Consider the following 22065-nt stretch of genomic DNA (forward strand, 5'->3'; position numbering starts at 1 on the left):
TAAGTCACCAAAAATGGTCCAAGAATTCTTTATACACCTCAGGTTCCGATGATGTCCATCGACTAGATGGAAGCTTAAGCTTAATCACTCTATTCCACTGCCTTGGTTGAACTATAGAGGCATGAAAAAAGCCGATTTTTTTTTTTATCACCACTTTTCAACCATGAGATGCGTGATTTTTTATGCCACATCACCTCTTCTTGAGCAAGCTCCTCAACCAAACTATGAGAGATATCGTTATGATGTTCTTGAGAGAATACCGACATTGGCAACCCTTGGAGAGAAGCAAGTTGTTCTTTTAAGGCTATAATTTTGGATTCCACTGAACCAAACACCTCTCGGTTCCACTTCTTGAAGGTAGATTGGAAATTAAATAACTTCCCAATAAACTTCCTACTAGTAGGACCTACAACTTGGGAAAGGCCAGGTTCAAGATTGGAGCATGTCATGAAACTGCTGAATGTCTCTGGAACTCTTCCTATTGCCCCTAGTCTTCTCATGCCATAAGAGGATAGAATTAAAATTTCCTAGGCAAAGCCAATTATTGTATCAATTGCCCCCCTATAAAGTTGAGCTTCTTCCACACCTACCTATCATACATACTAGTGACGATAAAAGAACTCTGAATAATAACTTCAGTATATATGATGTGGCTATCAGAGTAAAGGACCATGAGATTAATGTGGCTATGCCATAAGAGTCCGACCTCTAGAAGCTCCTTGAGCATTGAGAGAGAAAATGAAAGACATCTTGAAATTCTTATGAATCTTTTTCAATGTATAACTTTTGTTAAATATTTAGTTAAAACTTATTTTCAAAAACTAGCCATTAACGAAAGGGTCAATGAATCCAATCAAGACGTGGGCTTTGCCTGGGCCTGGGCCTGGGCCTGACAACCAAAAGTTAACAAGGTGGTTCAACAGGATTATGGCCATATCCGCATGTTTAGGGCATTGAAGATACGTCGACGCTGCCAACGTTGTTCGTACCTGACAAAGCACGGAAGGTGTTGTATAAGAGCACGCGTCCAAAAGGCGTCCATTTCACTGCTTTGTTTTCGCTTTGTCGTTGGTGAGGTTTCCCAGGATGGCCGCGCGATTTCTGTTGCACGCCGGAGCGAAGCTAACGTTGGCTTCGACAGCTCTTGGCGGCGGAGTTGCGTCAGCGGCGATCTTGACCTCCGACGACCCTGCGACGACCTTGAAGCTTTGCACTGCTGTTCCGATTCGTCTCTTCCGCAATTCCTATACTGCCGCTATCATCGCCTTCGGTCTGTTCCTCTCTTCTCTTCTGTTCTCTTTATTTTTTTCATTCGAATTCCTTTCGAAAGATTAGGTTCGGTACTTCGGTTTTTTCAATCCTTCTTTTAGGGTTTAATTATATTTGTTGTCTGTAAAAAAGCCATTTAGGGACTCATTCGGTACAATTGGATTTGGTTGGTTACGGAGTGTTTTTTTTTATTTTTTTATTTTGCTGGAAATCATTCTCAACTCAACTCACTAAGCCCTAATCTATACCAGTTCTTATCCGCCATTCAATTCCGCCGAAGACCATGTTTCTGGATTTAATACGAATTCAATAATATACGACTAGGTTTTTTTTTTTTTCTTGAAATAAATAATTATGATATTATCTAAATCCACAGCCGAGTCAAAGAAATGACTAGCTTGAAAGCATGTTTCAACCATAACCATAAACAAAGAACTCATAGTGACAAGAAGAAGAAGAAGAACAAGAAGAAGAAGAAGAATGATAACTCCCCTTTCAACTATAACCATAAACAAAGAATGGAAGGAGACACACGATGTAATGTGGTTCGTTCAGATAGGACGCCTACTCCACGATGATAACTCCCCTTTCAACTATATTCTTGGGGAGGTATTAATCCCTTTAAAGAGTACAAGTAAGGATGGGATTCTTCTAGGGAATCACGATCATATTTGGACTATACCAAATTACCTAATGTAAGGAGATTTAGGTGATCTGGTTGATCCAGTTTCCTTAGGTAATCGGGTTTCCTTAATTTGCTAACAATCCCCCTCCAAGTTGGAGCGAAGACATCATATCTTGAAACACTTGCTTGGGCAAGGCTTTAATAAGAGCATCAGTGAGTTGATCGTCACTTCGAATGTGAATTGCTGCCTGATTATCACAAGATAATTTCGTAGGTGAGCTTGTTCCAAAACCCAATTTTTGTAACAAGAGACGAAGCCAGACTAATTCACTAGTGGCCGAAGCTATGGCCCTGTATTCGGCTTCAGCATTTGATCTGGCAACAACACTTTGTTTCTTACTCTTCCTGGTAACCAGATTCCCGCCCACGAATGTGCATAATTCAGTAGTTGATTTCCTGTCTGTCGGGCTTCCAGCCCAGTCAGCATCAGTATACCCGACAACTTCAATGTGGTCATTTTTCTTCATCCAAATTCCTCTTCCTGGACAGGATTTTAGATATCTCAATATATGATCCACGAGATTCATATGATCCTCAGTTGGAGCATGCATGATTTGGCTCACATAACTAACAGCATAAGTAATGTCAGGCCTTGTAATAGTCAAATATATTAACCATTCCACCAATCTCTGAAATTGGCCAATGTCTTGAAGAGGGGCACCATTGTCAATGAATTTGCTACTATAATCCATAGGCATTTCAGCCGGTGAGGCTCCCAATTTCCCTGTTTCTTTTAATAGGTCCGGCACGTATTTCCTCTAAGAAATAAAGAGCCCCTTACTTGAATGAGCTATTTCAATGCCAAGAAAGTACTATAGTTTTCCCAGGTCTTTAATGTCAAACTTTTCATTCAGATGTTGTTTAAGAGCTTCTATTTCATGAGGACTATTTCCAAAGATAACAATATCATCCATGTAAACAAGAACAACCACAATGTCACAACCACTTTGTTTAACAGACAATGAATGATCAGAATCACATTTCTTAAATCCAAAAAGAGTAAGAGCTGAACTTAACTTACCATTCGACGCCCGTGGAGACTGTTTAAGTCCATAAATGGCTTTGTTAAGTTTACACACTGCACCAGCCTTATGTTCCATAGCATGCCCTGGAAGAATGTCCATATAGACTTTGTCCTCAAGGTTGCCTTGTAAGAAGGCATTCTTGACATCCATTTGAAATAACGGCCGACCATAATTTACTGCAATTGACATTAACAGTCTGACATAGTTCATTTTTACCACCGGTGCAAATGTCTCCTTATAATCCTGTCTATATGTTTGAGTGTATCCCTTGGCGACAAGTCTAGCTTTGTGACGCTTAATAGACCCGTCATTCTTATACTTGATTTTTTACACCCATCGACAACCAACAAATTTTTTTTTCCCATTAGGCAGGGGTACAATATCCTAAGTGTGGTTTTTATGAAGAGCATCGAGTTACTCATCCATAACTTTTACCTGGGTAGGAGATTTTCTTGCTTCGAGGAAATTCATAGGCTCTTTGTGCGCATCAATAGAAGACAAAAAACCTTGAAACTTTTGAGAGGCCTTTTCATAACATAAATATGTTTGTATGGGATACCTGGCCGAGTGATATGTGAAGTCTTTGAGCCTAGTTGAGGGTTGTGGTACCCGAGTTGACCTGCGAATAGGAACAGGTATAAGCGTGGGGACATCAGTAACAACCTCCCCATCATGTTGACCATGATTATTATCATCAGGTTGTAACATATCATTGTGTCTCTCCCCTGGAGTTAGATCGGAGGGACTACTAGGCAGACCAATCGGCAAAGGGACAAATTCTTCCATATCAAATCCACTATAGTCAAAGTCCTTTTCAACAACACCATTCTCCCCCTAAATTTGGTCCCTACTAGAAAAGAACATGTGAGTTTCATCGAAAATAACATCACAAGAAATAAAAACCTTTTAGGTGATAGGCTCAAAACACTTTTAGCCCTTCTTAACAGAAGAATAACCAATAAAAACACATTTTCGAGCACAGGGATCAAGTTTTCCCCCAGGAGGATGAACAAAGCATGTACTGCCAAAAACACGAAGATGACAGAGAGAAACAGGGCGACCAAGGAGAATTTCCATAGGGGACTTGTAATGCAGGACTTTACTAGGAAGTCGATTAATCAAATAACAATTGGTAAGTACTGTGTCAGACCAGTAAATTTTGGGAAAATGTCCTTGAAATAAGAGAGATCGAGTCACCTCAAGTAGGTGACGGTTCTTTCGTTTGGCAATTCCATTTTGTTGAGGAGTGCCTACACAATGTCTGATGCACAATCCCTCGACTCTTAAGAAAGGATTCAAATGGAGAGTTTGTATACTCTGTATAATTGTCGGTACGTAAAACCTTGAGACCATAGTTTAAAATCTCGCGATATCTCGGTATCTCGGGCTGGTCGAGATGGCCGAAATATCCGAAATATACCGAAATATCGTTGAAATATGGTATTTTTTTTGCCATATTTCGGCACTCCATCTCGGTGGGTTTTTGGCCATATTAAGGCCTAATATTTCATGTACACCCTTATTTAAGCTAAATAAACACATTTAAACCTTCATATTGCCAAAAAAATGAACTCAAAGTGGTGTTTTGGGTTTGCATCCTTGATTGACAGTATACGGCGACCATGATGTATAAATAGTTAAATACACATTGATTAGGTACTAAAAGACATAAGAAATTTAAACAAAGTAATGAAACAAAAATAACTCATAAGTCATAACTCATAACTCATAAACTCCAAAATAGTCAATAGTTCAATACTCAATAGTCAATACTCATTACTCAATAGTCAATACACAAAGTCACAAGTTCACAACTCACAAGAGTGCAAGACTCACAAGAAATATCACGAAATATCGCCGAAATATCCCGAAATATCATGAAATATCACCGAAATATGAACTTTTTCCATTTCGCCTTGCCATTTCGTTTTGGTACTGTTGAGATTTCTGAAATATCCCGATATATCGGCGATATTTCACGAAATCTTGAACCAAGCTTGAGACAGGCACCATATTGAGTTTGAATCATATCACAAAATTCTTGAAAAATTGTTAACACTTCACTTTTAGTAGTTAACAAATATAACCAAGTAGTACGTGACTTGTTATCAATAAATGTAACAAAGTACCTAAAACCATTTCTAGAAATAATAGGGGCAGGTCCCCACACATCAGAGTGAACTAAGTCAAATAAATCAGTTGACACATGTGAACTAGGTGAAAATGGTAGTCTATGGTGTTTAGAATAAGTACAAGTTTCACAAAGTTGAGAATTGAGAGAATAATTAGAGTTCAAACATCGCAACACATTATCAGATGGATGACCCATGTGCCAGTGCCATAGATGGGATGTGGTGCCTTTATTTCTGCTAGCAACCAATGCTTTTCCTGGTAAATCAAGAATGTAAAGTCCTCGCTGAAATCTTCCTTCACCAATCATCTTCCTCGTGATGTTGTCCTGAAACACCACCTTTTGTTTGGAAAAAACAACAGTACAATTCAAATCTTTAATGAGTTTGCTGACAGATAATAAATTTGAAGATAGGGCAAGCACAAACAGAACCTCACAAATAGTAGAAAATAAAGTAATAGTCCTATGGCCCTAAACAGGTATTTGAGTCCCATTAGCAACCGTAATAGGTGAGTGAGATTTATCATCAAGAGCATGAAAATTAGACAATCCATGGGATGTGGAAACCATATGATCAGTAGCACCCAAATCAATGATAAAATAATTCGAATGACAAGTAGTGAGGGCAAAAGCATTACCAGAATGAGCTATATTGCCAGATTCAGTAGTTGAGGGAACTTCCCGTTGGCTTGCATAAGCTGTTGAAGTTGTAAGGCAATCTTCCCAAGTGAGGCTTGAATATCTGAGGGGGTACCCTGAACTACAACTTTAGCATCAGTGACATTATCTTTGTTGGGTCACAGATGTGGGTTTAAAACCCAACAACGGTCTTTAGTGTGACTGTCCTTATCACAGTGTTCACAATGATATTTGGTATTCCGATTTTTCCACTTTCCTTTTCCTGTGGAGGAACGACCGCCAGTACCAGTTGAGTTGCCAGTGCCACTCTGGTGACTCACATTAGCCTGAATAGTATTGGCTGAACTCTCAACAGATTCCTCTTCAGTTTTTAAGTCCGGGTTCATAACACGTCGACGGGTTTCTTCCCACTGAATGATAGATACTAGCAAAAGATGGTGTTAGATATATGGGCCAGAATACCGTGGGGGGTATTTTGGACTTTTTCCTTTGTTATTTTATTTGTTTTTGTATGTTGTTTAGTCCCACATTGCTCATGTAAATATTTTACTGTTTCATTATTCTTATAAATAAAGGTGTGCTTGGGATGAATTAATCATCCAAGCCTAGTATTCTAATTCAGATCCTGTCTACATGGTATCAGAGCAGGTTATGAATTAGAACTCTTTTGCCATTCTCGATCCCCCTCCCCTCTCTAATTCTCAATCTCTCCTCTCTTCTCTCCTCTTATCTTCTCTTCTCTTCTCTTCTCTTCTCTTCTTCCCTTTGTTTTGCTTTCCTTTTTCCCATAGGGCAGCACTGATGAGGTGATCTGTTGATCCAGTTGCTGCCCTCCTTTTTTACCTCATCCCATGATATCCAGATCTGATCGATAGGGTGTTTTGCCTCTTTGCTGCGAAAATTGAAGACTTCAACCTTCCTTGGACAGATTCCATCTCTACTATAAGGGATTTGTTCACTTTTTTGGAGCTCAGGAACTGCAGTAGATTGGTATTCCAGCATCTACATCAAGTTGAAGACCCCTCAAGTTCGATTTTTTTTCACAATCTCAGGGTTTTTCAAAACCCTGACAATAGTCGATCTTAGGGTTCCACCTGCCAGTTGATTCTGATTTTTTGAGGAGTGCTTCTACCCTATTCAAGGCATATTTGACTGCAATTTCAGCCTCATCTACTCACTGTTTGGGCTTCTTCTCCTCTTATCGATTTCAGCACTTTCAGGGTTTTTTCAAAACCCTGAAAAAATCGATCTCAAGGTTCTACTTATCTATTGTTGCTATTTTTTTGGAGGCATTTATTCCTTCATTACTAGAGGGCTCTCATCATTTTTTCAGCCCTTAACTTGAAGGATTTTCTGGGTTTCTCTTCACTACAGCCCCATTCTGCGATTTGGGGTTCTCTCTTGTCTTCATGGGTGACACTATGGATTCGACTGCTACCTCTGTTGGTGATGGACAAAGCAAGCCAGATTATCATACCTTTCCTCCTAATCCAATCAAGTTGGATGGCACTAATTACTTGCTTTGGTCTAGGTCTGCTTCCTTTGCCATTGCTGGCCGGGGCCTTATTGGTCATATTACTGGAACCAGTGTTATGCCAACCGAGATTGAAGCTGCTCAGGACAAGTGGCTTGCCAACAATGGAGTTTTTATGTCCTACTTGATCGGTTCGATGACTACAGATCTGCAGTATAATTTTCTTCTCCTTGACACAGCCTCGGAAATTTGGGTTGCTTGCAAGGAAACCTACGGACAGCTTGGCAATGATGCCCAGGTCTATGAAATCAGGAAGAAGGTCCTTCACACTACTTAGGGAGAGTTGACAGTCTCCAAATACTATGCTACTTTGCGCAGCCTTTGGCAGCAACTGGACCACTTTTCTGACTTTCACCCAAGTACAGCTGCGGATATAGCTTCCTATAAGAAACATGTGGACAAGATCCGAGTGTTGAGTCACAAGCCTTTTACCACACTTGAACAATCCTATGCCCTTGTCTCCTCTGAAGAAAACCGTAGGGCTGACATGTTGCACCCTCCTATTACTGATAGATCGGCTCTCAAGGCTGCTGCCCCGGCCTCTCCTGCACCTAGTGGCACTGCTTCTCTTGGTGATTCTACTACATGGACTGTTGTTTGTGAGCATTGTCACAAACCCTATCACACTAAAGAGAAGTGCTGGAAACTTCATAGGAAACCGGCTGACTTTGAAGCTAAAAGGTCTACCAAGACAAAGATAAAGACAAAGACAAAGACCAAGGCCCATCAGATTGAGACTGTTACTGCAGCCCCTGCTACTGATACTGGTCTATCCGAGGATGATCTACAGGCATTTCTACGTATGCTAAGGTCTTCCGCTGTTGCTGCCTATACTACATCAGCTCCTGCCAGTTCTTCTACTCCTTCAGGTTCACACTTTGCCCGGTCAGGTATTCCATTTGGAGGTCATTGTTCTTCTGTAGCTTCTCATCCTTGGATCATAGATTCTGGAGCTACAGATCATATGACCGGTTTCTCTGGCTTGTTTCATAGATATTCTCCTACTTCTGGGAAAGACAAGGTCAAGGTGGCTGATGGTTCCCTTTCTTCCATATCTGGAAAAGGAATCATCAACTGCACTTCCTCTCTTCCCTTGTCTTCTGTTTTGCACATTCCTAACTTTACTACTAACCTTCTTTCCATTAGTAGTAGTACTCGTGATCTTAATTGCAAAGTCACTTTCTTTCCTTCTCATTGTGTGTTTCAGGATCTGGAATCTGGGAAGACGATTGGATTGGGTAAAGTGCACGGTGGGCTGTATCTGCTTGATGACGGTCGCTTCTCTCCACCACCATTGCTTTCTCCGCTACACCAGAACTCCATGGTCTCTTCGGAACTCTACCAGTGGCACTCTAGGTTAGGTCACCCCCCTTTAGGAATTTTAGCTCATTTATTTCCTAGTTTGGTCACCCTTCGTACTAAGGATGACTTTTTTTGTGAGGCTTGTGTTCTGGCCAAATAGACACGTTCAACTTATCCAATTTCAAATAAAAAGAGTTCTTCTTGTTTTCATTTGGTGCATTCTGATGTTTGGGGCCCTAGTCGTAAAACTTCTATTTCTGGTCATCGTTGGTTTGTCTCTTTCATTGATTGTCATTCTAGGAACACCTGGGTGTATCTTTTGCACACAAAAAATCAGTTTTTTTCATGTTTTCAGCACTTTCATAAAATGGTCCAAACTCAGTTCCAGGCTACTCTCAAAGTATTGAGAAGTGATAATGGAACAGAGTATACATAATCACAATTTCAAAAATATTTGGTTGATCATGGCATCATTCATCAAACTAGTTGTGTTGATACCCTTACCTAGAATGGTGTGGCAGAAAGGAAAAATCGCCACTTGTTAGAAATGGCCAGGGCTTTGATGTTTGCGAGGAATGTCCCATCTCAATATTGGGGGGATGCGGTTCTCACTGCGGCTTATCTCATCAATAGGCTACCCTCTCGGGTTCTTAACTCCCTTAGCCCCTCTGATATTTTAATGGGTAATTCCTCATTTATTGTGCCTCCCAAGGTGTTTGGTTGTGTGTGTTATGCTAGAGATACCAAATCTCCAGGCAAACTTGAACCTCGGGGGCTCCGGTGTATTTTCTTGGGTTATTCTCCAACTTAGAAAGGTTATAAATGTTACCATCCCCCTTCTTGCCGTACCATGGTTAGTATGGATGTTATTTTCCATGAGTCCCTTTCTTATTATTCTTCGCTACCTCTTCAGGGGGATAGTTCTAGTGAAGATGTGTCTTTTGAGATTCCTCTACCTAAGGTTCCTTTGGCTGCTGCCCAGCCTTCTTTACCACCCACGGCTGCTGTCCTGCTGCCCATCTTCTTTTGGATGCTGCCCATCCTATTTTGGTTAATGCCCAACGTCCTTTGGCTGTTCCTCCCTCACCTGATGGGAATCCTTTACAGGGGGAGACCATAGAAAATAGTGTTGTTAATGTTCCTATCCAGGGGGTGCTGACTCCAGTTTAGAGAAGTACTAGTGAATTTCAAAAAAGAATTGACAACTCCAACATACTCACCTATACAAGGGGCAGATCCAACAGAGGGCAGCTGTAACCTACTGTAGCACCAGTACCCATCCAATTGCCGGCTCCAGACCCGGATCCTACATCTCCTGGTAATCCCTCTTCTTCCGACCTACCTATTGCTCATCGCAAAGGTACTAAGACTTGCACTTTACATCCCATATCTCGTTTTGTTTCTTATAGCTCTCTTTCTCCCTCTTTTCGTGCTTTTCTATCTTCTCTTTCCTCTATCTCGATTCTTAAAAATTGGCAGGAAGCATCTACAGATGGAAAGTGGAAGGCAGAAATGTTGGAAGAAATGAGAGCACTACACAAAAATAATACGTGGGATCTTGTGGCTCTTCCTCCAAGGAAAAAACCAGTGGGATGTAACTGGGTCTTCGTGGTCAAACAGAAGGTTGATGGTTCGGTGGATAGGTATAAGGCACGTCTGGTTGCAAAGGGGTTCACTCAGACTTATGAAGTTGTCTATCAGGAGACCTTTGCACCAGTGGCAAAGCTCAACACCATCAGGGTGTTATTATCTTGTGCTGCAAATCTTGGGTGGGATCTTCAGCAGTTAGATGTGAAGAATGCCTTCCTCCATGGGGAGCTTGAGGAGGAGGTATATATGGACATTCCATCAGGCTTCTTTGATGACAGGACTAGGGGCAGGGTCTGTAAATTGAAGCGTGCTCTTTATGGGTTGAAGCAGTCACCTAAGGCCTGGTTTGGCAGATTTCATAAGGCTATGATTTTAGCAGGTTACAAGCAGAGCAATGCTGATCACACTTTATTTATCAGACAAGTTGGTGACAAGGTTACTCTTCTCATAGTCTATGTGGATGATATTGTGGTCACTGGTAATGATGGTGCTGCAATCAGGGATTTGAAGCTTCTCCTTAGCTGTGAGTTTGAGGTCAAAGATCTTGGCCCTCTAAAATATTTTCTAGGGATAGAAGTTGATCGATCTTCAAAGGGCATCTTTCTTTCTCAAAGAAAATATGTCCTTGATCTATTGACTGAGATAGGGTTGCTAGGTTGTCATCGTTCAGATACTCCTATGGAAGCTACTACAAAACTTAGGGAGAAAGAGGGCGAACCTGTTGACAAGGGTAGTTATCAGCGGTTAGTGGGCAAATTAATCTACCTTTCTCATCCACGACCTGACATAGCAGTTGCTGTAAGTGCGGTGAGCCAGTTCATGCATGATCCCTATTCCTCTCATATGGATGCGGTCCGTCGTATTTTGAGGTATTTGAAGTCTGCTCCAGGAAAGGGAATCCTTCTATCTCCCAATGGTCACCTTAAGATTGAAGTTTATACTGATGCCGATTGGGCTGGTTCTACTGATAGGAAATCTATCTCTGACTATTGTTCCTTTGTGGGTGGGAACCTTGTCACATGGCGTAGCAAAAAGCAGAATGTTGTGGCAAGGTCCAGTGCTAAAGCCGAGTTTCGTGCGATGGCACAAGGCATTTGTGAACTTCTATGGCTTAGAGGATTATTGCAGGATATCGGTGTTGCTGTCCATCTTCCCATGATGCTTTATTGTGACAATAAAGCTGCCATTAGCATTGCTCATAACCCTGTCCAGCATGATCGCACTAAACACGTGGAGGTTGACCGACATTTCATCAAGGAGAAGCTTGAAGCCGGCCTCATTTGTGTTCCCTTTGTGAAGTCTACTGATCAATTGGCTGATGTGTTCACTAAGGGACTGAGTAGCAAGCTGTTTCATCCTATCTTAGTTAAGTTGGGCATGCATGATATATATGCTCCAACTTGAGGGGGAGTGTTAGATATATGGGCCAGAATACCGTGGGGGTATTTTGGACTTTTTTCCCTTTGTTATTTTATTTGTTTTTGTATGTGGTTTAGTCCCACATTGCTCATGTAAATATTTTACTGTTTCATAATTCTTATAAATAAAGGTGTGCTTGGGATGAATTAATCATCCAAGCCTAGTACTCTAATTCAGATCCTGTCTACAGATGGAAGTGTTGGACTCATAAGAATTTGGCGTTTAAGATCCTCAAACTCAGGCCGGATACTTGCCAAAAGTTGAAAAATACGGTCTTGCTCTTCACGTTGGGTATAGACATCAACAGTTTGCGCAAGGAGACGATATTGCCTTAATTCATCCCATTTCTTTTTTAAATTACCCAGGTGAACAGTAAAGGATTGACCAGGGCCTTGAGAAATATGAACTAGATCCTGTTGTAACTCAAATATTCTTGAGGCATTGTCCTCATGGCCATACATACTTTTCACGGAGTCCCAAAGAGCTTGTGCAGTTTCAGAGTACGCAAATATCTCATAAATGGAGGGATCCAGGGAATTAAAAATCCAGGACATGACCAAGTTATCACTTCCCATCCATTCAACAAACTTCAGATCGGCAGAATCAGGGGCTTTAATGGTCCCATTAATCTGGCCTTGCTTAGAGCGTCCTCCAAGAGCAATGAGGACTGCCTTAGACCAGGGCACATAATTTCGGCCATTGAAAAGGATTGTGGTAAGTCAATTGTTCCCTTCATTAGGGTTCGATTTTCCTCCATCCGAGGAGGTAGCAGTAGTGTCAACCATCATAAAAAGGAACAAACAAAGCTTCAGAAAAAATAAGGGACTTATCTGGAACCAGATCAGCCGCAAGTCAATGGTGCAGAGAAGCAGCCAATCAAACAGAGAAGGAACAGCAGCGCTAGCAGTAGCGTGAGCAGTAGCACTCAGCAACACAAGGAGCAGCAGCGTGCGACAACTCCAAGGAACAGCGCGCGGAGCAGTAGCGCAAGCGCGAGCAGCAACCTGAATAGCAGCACTTGGCACCACCAAAGAACAGCAACGTTGGCAGTGGCACCACCAAAGAACAGCAACGTGAATATCAGCGCTTGACACCACCAACGAACAGCAATGTTGGCAGTGCTTGGCACCACCAAAGAACAGCAACGTTAGGAGATAAAAATCTTCAATCGGGTAACATCAACTCACCCACTCTGATACCATGTTTCAACTATAACCATAAACAAAGAACTCACAGTGACAAGAAGAAGAAGAAGAATGGAAGGAGACACACGATTTAACGTGGTTCGGTCATCCAGAGAGGATGCCTACTCCACGATGATAACTCCCCTTTCAACTATATTCTTGGGGAGGGATTAATCCCTTTAAATAAAGAAGAGTACAAGTAAGGATTACAATCACAGTGGGATTCTTCTAGAGAATCACGATCATATTTGGACTCTACCAAATTTCCTAATGTAAGGAGATTTAGGTGATCTGGTTGATCCAGTTTCCTTAATTTGCTAACAGTTATTGAAGATGGTTGAAGCTTCCCAAACTGTGTACTGAATGTTTCCGACAATCCCCTGTTCCTTTACACATTTCCATTATTTGACAATTAAGACTAGCAAAGAAACAGCCATAACTTAACAGTTTGAACCTTGAGGTCATCCACGATATTTTAGTCTCTTTTTAACAATAATAAGAGATCAGAGTGGAACATCAGATTTGTTAGGTATCTCAGTTGTCAACATGATTGATCTCCAGACCATCTCGCAGAAAATAGATGTCAACAACTTCCAAGTCTGGATTGACACAAGGGTGCAAATTTTTGCCTCAAGTGGCCTTGCACCCAAAACACATTCCTACACTGGTTTGCTCGTGCATACTTGCCACTTGCACAGTGCTGAAAGCGCCTCACTAGACTATCAAACATCGGGGAGGTGTGCACAAGAGCTGTCAGTAATGGAACTGTCAATTTGTTGAAAGAAACTTTGCTGTGTTTTCAGTGTCGGAAAAACACAAGAAAGAAGAAAAGAGCTTGCTTATTATAATAATTATGATCTAAAATTGCCTTAAGCAAATCTCACACATCAAAGTTGCTAATGTACAAAGGAGGAAAATTGAAGAGACCTTTAATGAAAACATGATTAGAAATTTAGAACTAATTCTGTGTAAATATGCTATATATATTTCTCAGTCTCTCCTCATTATAAATGTGGGTCTCCCTTCTCTCTCTTCATTAAATATATTGTTCTCTGCTTGCTATTGGTTTGGCGTGTAAGATGCCAATATAAGCGGATCCTTCTCACATATTTCAAAAGCTACAGCTGAGATTTGCGGAGCATCTAAATATGCATTTACAAAGATTTGTGGCATTGGCTGCTTTAGTGCACTCTTAAGAAGTATATCTCTACAACACTGGATGGTTTTTAGATTTGCACAACATTAAAGATTAGAAGTTTGAGGGACTAGAGGGACTAACATTCTCATGTTGCAATTGGGGGGGAGGGACTCTTTTTTGGAAATAATATGTAGTAATTTTTCTTGAATAAAAACGATGGTAAGATTCATTGGTTGATGTCAAGCCAGTTGTAGATAATCAATCATTTCTTGTAGTGATATTGGAAGGTATATAGTATTTAAAACATTGCATTATAGTGCAACGGTAAAGGGTGCTCCATTCTGACCAAGTGGTCACAGGTTCGAGTCTTGAAACAGCTTCTCTGTGAAAACAGGGTTAAGGCTGCGTACATTATGACCCTCCCCAGACCCCGCAGTGGCGGGAGCCTTGTGCACTGGGTACGCCCTTTTGTTATACTAATTTTATTAATTAGAGTATATGAAATTATTATTAATAATAGTTCGCCAATTACAACCTATATTCTGGATTCATCATGGACACACTTCGATCCTATATACTTGAAACTGAAGCACTAGACATTATTACAGCTCATATTCTGAAGTGCACATATTACATAGATTATATCTTATATTATATAATTGTTGGTCAAATCTATAAAAAGCTTAATAAAACTCAGTTGAAGTACATTTAGCTATTCCAGGAGTTATTCAGTAACCATGTGGGTAGATAAAGGTACATATCCTAAATAAATACCAAAAGGGTGAAAAACAAGAAATTACCTTTTTTCAGGTTCAACGAGCCATTATCATATTCAGATATCTTTCTCGATAGTGATTATTTCTCAATACCATAAATGAAACAATAAGCAATAAGATTTTTATGAAATGATTTTAGGATATAGTAGCAAAAAGGATGAATTTTTAGATAATAACAACAGTTGTCCTGTTAGGCCTATAATAAATGTTCGATAGATTTGTATGATGATATTTTGGCTTGTTTTGGTTCTTTCTAATGCATTTCGTATGTTGATGAGACTAGAGTCTCTTATAATAGAGGCTCTTATAATGCTTCTTTATGGCTTTCATGCTTTGGATTCCTATTTAGTTTTTGTTTTCTTCTTCTATCAGATTATGAATACTCATTGCTGGGACTTCCCGAAGGAAGTGTTGAGAGGACAAAAGTTAAACACGAAGTTCACGCTAGGTGTGCATGTAGGCTTCAGGAACTGTGTTTCAAGAATGGAGGAATCTATATCAAGCTTGGTCAACACCTTGGTCAGCTGGTATGCTTTTATCTGAATGTGTCTGTGTATGTCCCTGACTATGGTAGGAAAGAAGTGACTCACAGGGATGGTTCCTACTAGGGAGTGTTTTTGAGTTTTGTCAACTCTTATCTTTACAAAGAAAATTGTTTGTAGATTCTGTGGACGGTATTCTATTAAGGAAGTCACATGCTAATGAGGGCCTGGGGCTACACTTTTAAGCCCTTGCTTTTATCTGAATGCAGCAATGAACAGTTTATGTTTCCTCTCAGTTTCTGACAAAGAAAAGAATCTTGACCTTTTTCTTCCTTTATCCAAGAATTTTGAGATGCCTTGTGTAATGTGGATGCATATGTTTGTGATATGTTTGACCTCACTGTTTCACTCAATTCAACTCCCCCTCTTCTTTGAAGGTTGGGTGGGTGAGGAGGCAAATTTAATTTTACAACAACAACAACTCAGCCTTATCCCAACTAAATGGGGTTGGCTACATGGATTTTTGACCTCCAGTCAGTTCAATTCGAGGTCATACTTGATACAAGGCCTAAGCTTTGCATGTCTTTCCTCATCAATTCTCATAAGTTCATTTTAGGTCTACCCCTGGCTCTTCTAGTTCCTTTAATATGATCCCTCTTTCGTACTGGAGCATCCAAAGGCCTCTGTTGAACATGGCCATTCCACCTCAAACAAATTTCTTGTAGCTTATCATGTATCAGAGCTACTCCCAAACCAGCTCTAATATGATCATTCCTTACTTTATCTTTCCTAGTTTTTTGCCACTCATCCATCTCAACATCCCCATCTCCGTTACACTAAGTTTATCTATATGATGCTTTTTAACTGCCCAACATTCGTTATCATTCATCATATCCGGTTGTATAACTGTCCTATAAAAATTTCCTATGAAGTTTTAAAAGAATACGCTGATCACACAACACTCCAGACGCATCTCTCCACTTCATCCATCCTATTTTAATTCTCTGTGAAACATCATCCTCTATATCTCCTTTTTTATTAATGATTGAGCCAAGATACCTAAAATAATCACTTTGTGGAATATCCCTTTCATCAATTTTCACCACCTCATTATCCGTCCTAGTGTAATCAAAAGTACACATTTTATACTTTGTCTTCGTTCTACTTATCTTAAAACTTTTTGTTTCCAAAGTTGATCTCCATAACTCTAACTTGGTGTAAATCCCTGCTTTTGTCTCATCCACCAAAACAATTTCGTTAGCAAAAAACATACACCAAGGAACCTCATCTTGAATGTCTCTGGTTAAATTACCCATGATAAGCGCAAACAAATAAGGGCTTGATTTTATCATGTCAAATTTGAATACAACCGTTCCCTCAGAGAAAGGGAGAAAACTTATTTTATCTTGTTGAATTCATAAATGTAAACCATCTTGATATTATATGAACAAGTTTGTAGGAACTTGTGCAATTTGGTAATTTGATAAGGGAGAGGTTCTTTATATAGAGCATGGAGTGAAATAAGTGGTATAGTGTTTGTAGTGACGTTAGCCCACAAAACTCATGTCATTGCCACCTCAATCTCTTCATGAAGCTAGTTTAAGCCCAAAAACTCTTTTATCTTGTGGAAAAAATAACTTGCTTAATTTTTTTTCCTACTTATGAAATAGAAACAAAGTCCCTATCTCCCCCTTTTTTATGTATACAGGCTTGTCTTTGTGGTTTGGATGTGGTTTTTCGAGATGAACTTGCTGTGGGAGATGATGTAGTATGCTTTTTAGTGTTTACCATCTACGGGCAACTCATTAAAGAAAAATCACTTGGAAAACCATCTTGGACTGTCATCTTTTGCAGCGATTTCAGTATAGGAATCAATTCCTTTTAATTGATCACTATCTGTTGAGTAATTTGGGGATATCTTGGGGGCTGACATGCATTAGTAATTACTTCATATGCTAAAATTTTAATATTATATAGATGGAATGAATGGTAATTGCTTAATCAAGGCTATTGCTTATTTGCTGGTTCCTGTTGTTGTCCTTTGTTACAGGAGTATATAGTCCCTGAAGAATATGTCCAAACAATGAGAACTTCAATGTTGAATAGATGTCCAGTATCTTCATATGATCAAGTGTGCAATGTCTTCAGGAAAGAGCTAGGAGGAATGCCAGATGAAGTACATTATCTTCCTTTCAGTTGCTATTGGCAAATTCGTTCATTCAGTATATCATTATGGCATGACTTACTCTAATTATATGGAGAGGATAATTTTGTTACTTCCTTTTTTTCGATGTGAAGGTCAAAGTGATATTTGATACCTTGGACATCTTTGCTCATTTTGCGGTTTTGCTTGAAAACTTTCTACCATATATCTACATTTATTTGGGTGTATCTTCCTGTTGATCTAGTTATTAGAATTGCAAAATTTAGTTAAAAGATGGGTACAATATTTTTAACTTATACTTGCCCATTGAGTCAAGTACTTCTCAATGTGCAGATTTTTGCAGAATTTGATCCTGTGCCTCTAGCGAGTGCATCCCTTGCACAAGTTCATTCTGCTCGCACTCATGATGGAAAGAAAGTTGCTGTTAAGGTTACAACCATTGTTCTTTCGATTTCATTTTGGAAGTCATTACATTTAATATGTACCTTTTTGAGTGGAACTTCATAAATGAATGGGTACTGAAATTTCTACCAGTTTATAATATTGCTATATCTTTTGAGACTTCTTTCCATGTTTCTTTGCAACCCTGATGTCCAGGTGCAGCACACTCACATGACTGATACAGTAGCTGCAGATCAGGCCACTGTGGATCTGATAGTGAAGACCCTCCATAGGGTTTTTCCTTCATTTGATTATAGGTACTCGTTCAAGTGTTTTATTTTATGTTGTTTCTTGTTCCACTATTGTAGTTTGAGAGAAACTGAGAGAAGTTTGTGTTTTGTCTTTGAATAACTTTGGCTAATCCCGGTGACTTGCAATTTCAAATATAGGTGGTTGGTTGATGAAATACGTGAAACTTTACCAAAGGCAAGTCTACTCTTGCTTCTTTTGAGTTCTACTTCTTTTCTACTAGTTCTTCATTACAGTCAACCAGATTCAAGTTCCTGACACAGTATTATCTTTTTGAGTGGCATCCTTACATTCCAGTTAGATTAGGTTTACCGTGTATATCCGTGTATGTCACTTTTATTTCCTGTTTACCAACCCTTCTGATGCAGCAAAGGGAGTGGAAATCTCCTATCATGCCTGCGGATAATGGGCCAAAGGGAATTCGAAGGAGAAAATCTCAAAACAAAACTTAAACAAGATGTAATTAATGTTGAATAGAAGACAGAGTAGTAGTAGTGATGAAAAAAAAATCAGACATAAAATAGAGCTAGAAAACCAAACCAGCAATATCTTCAGGCTGTGACCCTGTAAATATATCAATAAGGAGAAATGGTGCACTATTCTTACTCCAAATAAAATTTTGAGTCTTGAGTCTTCCATATAAGTTAGTAAGGGGCTATAGCCTTGGACACAAATTTGAATTAATGAGATTGAGAAAAAAAACATAGCTTTGTGTTTTGCTCTGTGAGTGAGTATGGTGAGATACCATTAGTGAGAGACCAAAATTCGGTGGGAGGCCATGGGTGAGAGACCCGAGTATGAGAGAGACTACGCTATCTTCTTCTTCCCTTCTTCGATTCTTGTTTTTTAATTTATTGTTCTGAAATTTCCTGCAAATCTGAGAACCGATCAAAGTATTTATAGTTGCTGGACCTATAGTTTGCGATCTCTCGTGGACTGGTCTACATTAATTAGGGTTAGGGTTTTTTGGGCTGTCTGCTGTCACCATCAGAATACTAATACTCAAGGGCTCAATTTCACTAGCTCAACACCATAAATAAAGTTGTTTACAGTCTGGTGGATTCCATCTAACATCGTGGATTCCATCTAACATCACTGTCGAAATCAGAATCCTACCCACAGAATTGGAGGGCTCACAAATCTGCAGGTCCTGGCCTAGGATTCAGATTAATCCCAAAATCAGGTAACTTGAAGGTAACTAGTAGTACCTCAATCCCTCAAAGTAGGATGAAAATCCCATGGTTGGATTCCAAGCTATTAGCAAAGGACTGAAAATAGAAACCAGTTAATGTAGCCTAGGTGAAATAAATCTCACTTAGGACCAGGTTCTGTTTTAGGGTTGGCCGAATGGGCAGTTTAGGGTAACTAGGGCAAAATTAGGGTTAGGAATGGGAGATTGAGTTAGGGTTTTATTGGGTAATGGTCTGCAGAATTTTAGGAGTCTATTAGAATAGGTTTTAATGAGGTTTGAATAAGAAATAGAAATTCAGAAATATTAGGGTTAGGGTTTTGGGTTTCCAGATTTAGGATCTAAGCTGAAACTAGGGTTAGGAGCAGATTTAGGGGCTGGGCTTTAGGTCGAGTTTTCCTAGCAGAGAGGGGGTGGTTCGGCTGGACTTTGGTGGGGGTTTTGATGGCTGGTTAGGCCTAGGCAGACCTTAGGGTTTCTGGGTTTTTATGTTGAGGGAGGGAATTAGGGTTTGTAGTGGATAGGTGAGGCTGCAACTGAGATCGAGTGGGAGGGTTACTGTGATGGACCTGTGGTTAGGTTTTGAGTGTAATCTGATGAGGGAATAGGGCTGTGATGAATGTAGATGAAGCTAGGGTTTGGGGAAGTCGATTAGGTTAGATGGAAGTAAGAAGAAGAGATGATAAAGTTGCAGGAAATTGTAACTCTTACTGGAATTGCAGAATTTCAGCAGCAGCAACCTTGAAGAACTTGAAGGAAGAAGAAGACGAACCTCCCGATCTGCAAGATGCAAGGAGTCGCCGGATTACTCCAGCCCTAGCCCTTGATATTACTCACAAGGGGCCTTGATATGACACACAAGGCAGAGAAGCAGCAGCAGTCATGGCGGCAGCAGCAAGAAGAAACAAAATTTCAAACATAATAGGTGGGGGAGCCTCCCACGATTCTACTATTTATAATAATAAAGGGGGGCCTAAAGGCCTTACAAATAATCAATCTAAAGCAATCCTAATCAGATTAGGAGTTGGGATTCCTAATCTGAATCCTAATTATAAAACATAGAATGGACTTATACTCTAAATAGGAGTATAAGTGTAAACAACTAAAACAAATAAAATAAAATACTAATCCCTCTAAAATCGTGGAGGGGAACTAAGAAGATAAACCATGAAAAAGACTGTTTTAACCCTAGGCTAAAAGAACAAACAAATAAAAAGGCTCCAACGAAAAAATCAAAGAACAGCCAAATTAATCATGGTTTTGGCTTCTGCATCACCAGTTTCCAGATTTAAAAACAACACTATATCTCATCATCCATATGGTAGAAATAGAATAACATGAAAACATTAGTATAGTCATCACTCCATGAGTACATCAACATATGTAAGAATCAGTCAAAACCAGTGGCTAGGAACTTCAGAATGACAGAACACAAAATTAATAACTAGCAGAGATAAACCATCTGAAGGTCAGTTCAGCCCCATAGTTGAGTCGAAGGAAGGTTATGATTAATAGAACAACACCTCCAACAACTCTCCAAGAACTGATGGTCAGAAAAGGGAATGACAGTACCTTAATGTTACTGATCACAGGAACAGAGAACCTTTAATGCCTGAATCTAGGAACTGTGACATCCCTCAAGTAATAGACCTGATCGTAATCAACTCTTGGTCGATTGTTGCCCCCTTGGACTAAGAACAACTTACTCAAACCTTGTCATATTCTGAATACCAGAAGCTGTTAAGATGCAACTCATAAAACAGAATAGGAATGCTTCACAACAGTACAACCGCAAGCCCTTTCTATTAGTAAAAATCTCAGATGTATGACAGCATGTAACTAACAGTTTAAATCATAGTCTTCTAAAACAGCAATAAAACAGAGTCAAGATACACCAAAGTAACAGGTATCACAGGCCAGAATATTTCAGAACTAGAAAGAAGAAGAAAATAGAAGGGGAGAAAGAAGGATATGACCAAGGCCCATAGTTGTCATGGCGTCGCCATGGCGCCGCCATGGCGTCCTGGCGTTGGGACACCTATGGCTTTGGTCAGTCTCTCACCAACCAGTGGGTCTCTCACCCTTACTGTCTCTCACAGTACCCAAACATAAAGCCAAGCTCTTTTCTTCAAACTCAAATCGTGGGAACTATTGTGGTAGCCCCTCTTTTTATCAAAACAGTAACTAGGGTCTCCTCTTGCATGGAGAAGCAACCCACCTACAGTATAGTTCAATTTTTAAATAGAAACTATTCCTAATTTATGTTCTAACTTCTAGCGACATTACAAATTAAAAACAACTTTTAAAATAGCCACAAAGAAGTAGAAACTACTCAAATAGTAGGTGGACTTTGTAAGAGAGTCCTACCTTGTTACAAAAGATTGCAGTCTTATCACAAAATAGAAACTAATATGTAATAAGAACCTACTACTAAACATATAGTAACTAAAAAAGAAACAAATAAAAAAAGAAGATCTTCTAATAAGGCCCTCATGCATGGACTGTATAACTTATTTTACTGGGCCTAAGTCTGGCCAATGAAGACCGCAAGGACCTGGGCCCACATTGGCTATGAGATGGCAGCTGATTGGGCTCCATGGGGTTCTCTAGCTTCTGGCCCTTTCTTTTCTTCCTCCTTGGTCGATCTACATCACAGCCCTACATACCTTTCCCAAAAACAATATTAGACTTGGACTTAAGACAAACCCTAAAACTCAACTCGACTCGACTCAATTCAACTCAACTCAACTCAACTCAGCCTTATCCCAACTAAATGGGGTCGACTACATGGATCTGTTTTCTCCATTCTGCTCTATTCAAATCCGTAGTTCTTGTTGGTCCTAAACTT

At 39.9% G+C, this 22065-nt stretch overlaps 1 protein-coding gene across 1 annotated transcript in view; it reads left to right on the forward strand.

The window, feature by feature from the left end:
- Nucleotides 1-1033: 1033 nt before the first annotated feature.
- LOC122671993 (putative ABC1 protein At2g40090) overlaps nt 1034-22065 on the forward strand; it is a 46076-nt gene continuing 25044 nt past the window's right edge. Inside the window, exons 1-6 of the mRNA XM_043869495.1 lie at nt 1034-1270; nt 15065-15219; nt 17225-17350; nt 17672-17767; nt 17936-18036; nt 18169-18205. Of these exons, the coding sequence (XP_043725430.1) occupies nt 1087-1270; nt 15065-15219; nt 17225-17350; nt 17672-17767; nt 17936-18036; nt 18169-18205 (699 nt within the window). The 5' untranslated portion in view covers nt 1034-1086. The remainder of the gene's footprint in view (nt 1271-15064; nt 15220-17224; nt 17351-17671; nt 17768-17935; nt 18037-18168; nt 18206-22065) is intronic.

The sequence above is a fragment of the Telopea speciosissima genome, chromosome 8 (genome assembly GCF_018873765.1).
Source record: "Telopea speciosissima isolate NSW1024214 ecotype Mountain lineage chromosome 8, Tspe_v1, whole genome shotgun sequence".
Taxonomy (NCBI): domain Eukaryota; kingdom Viridiplantae; phylum Streptophyta; class Magnoliopsida; order Proteales; family Proteaceae; genus Telopea; species Telopea speciosissima.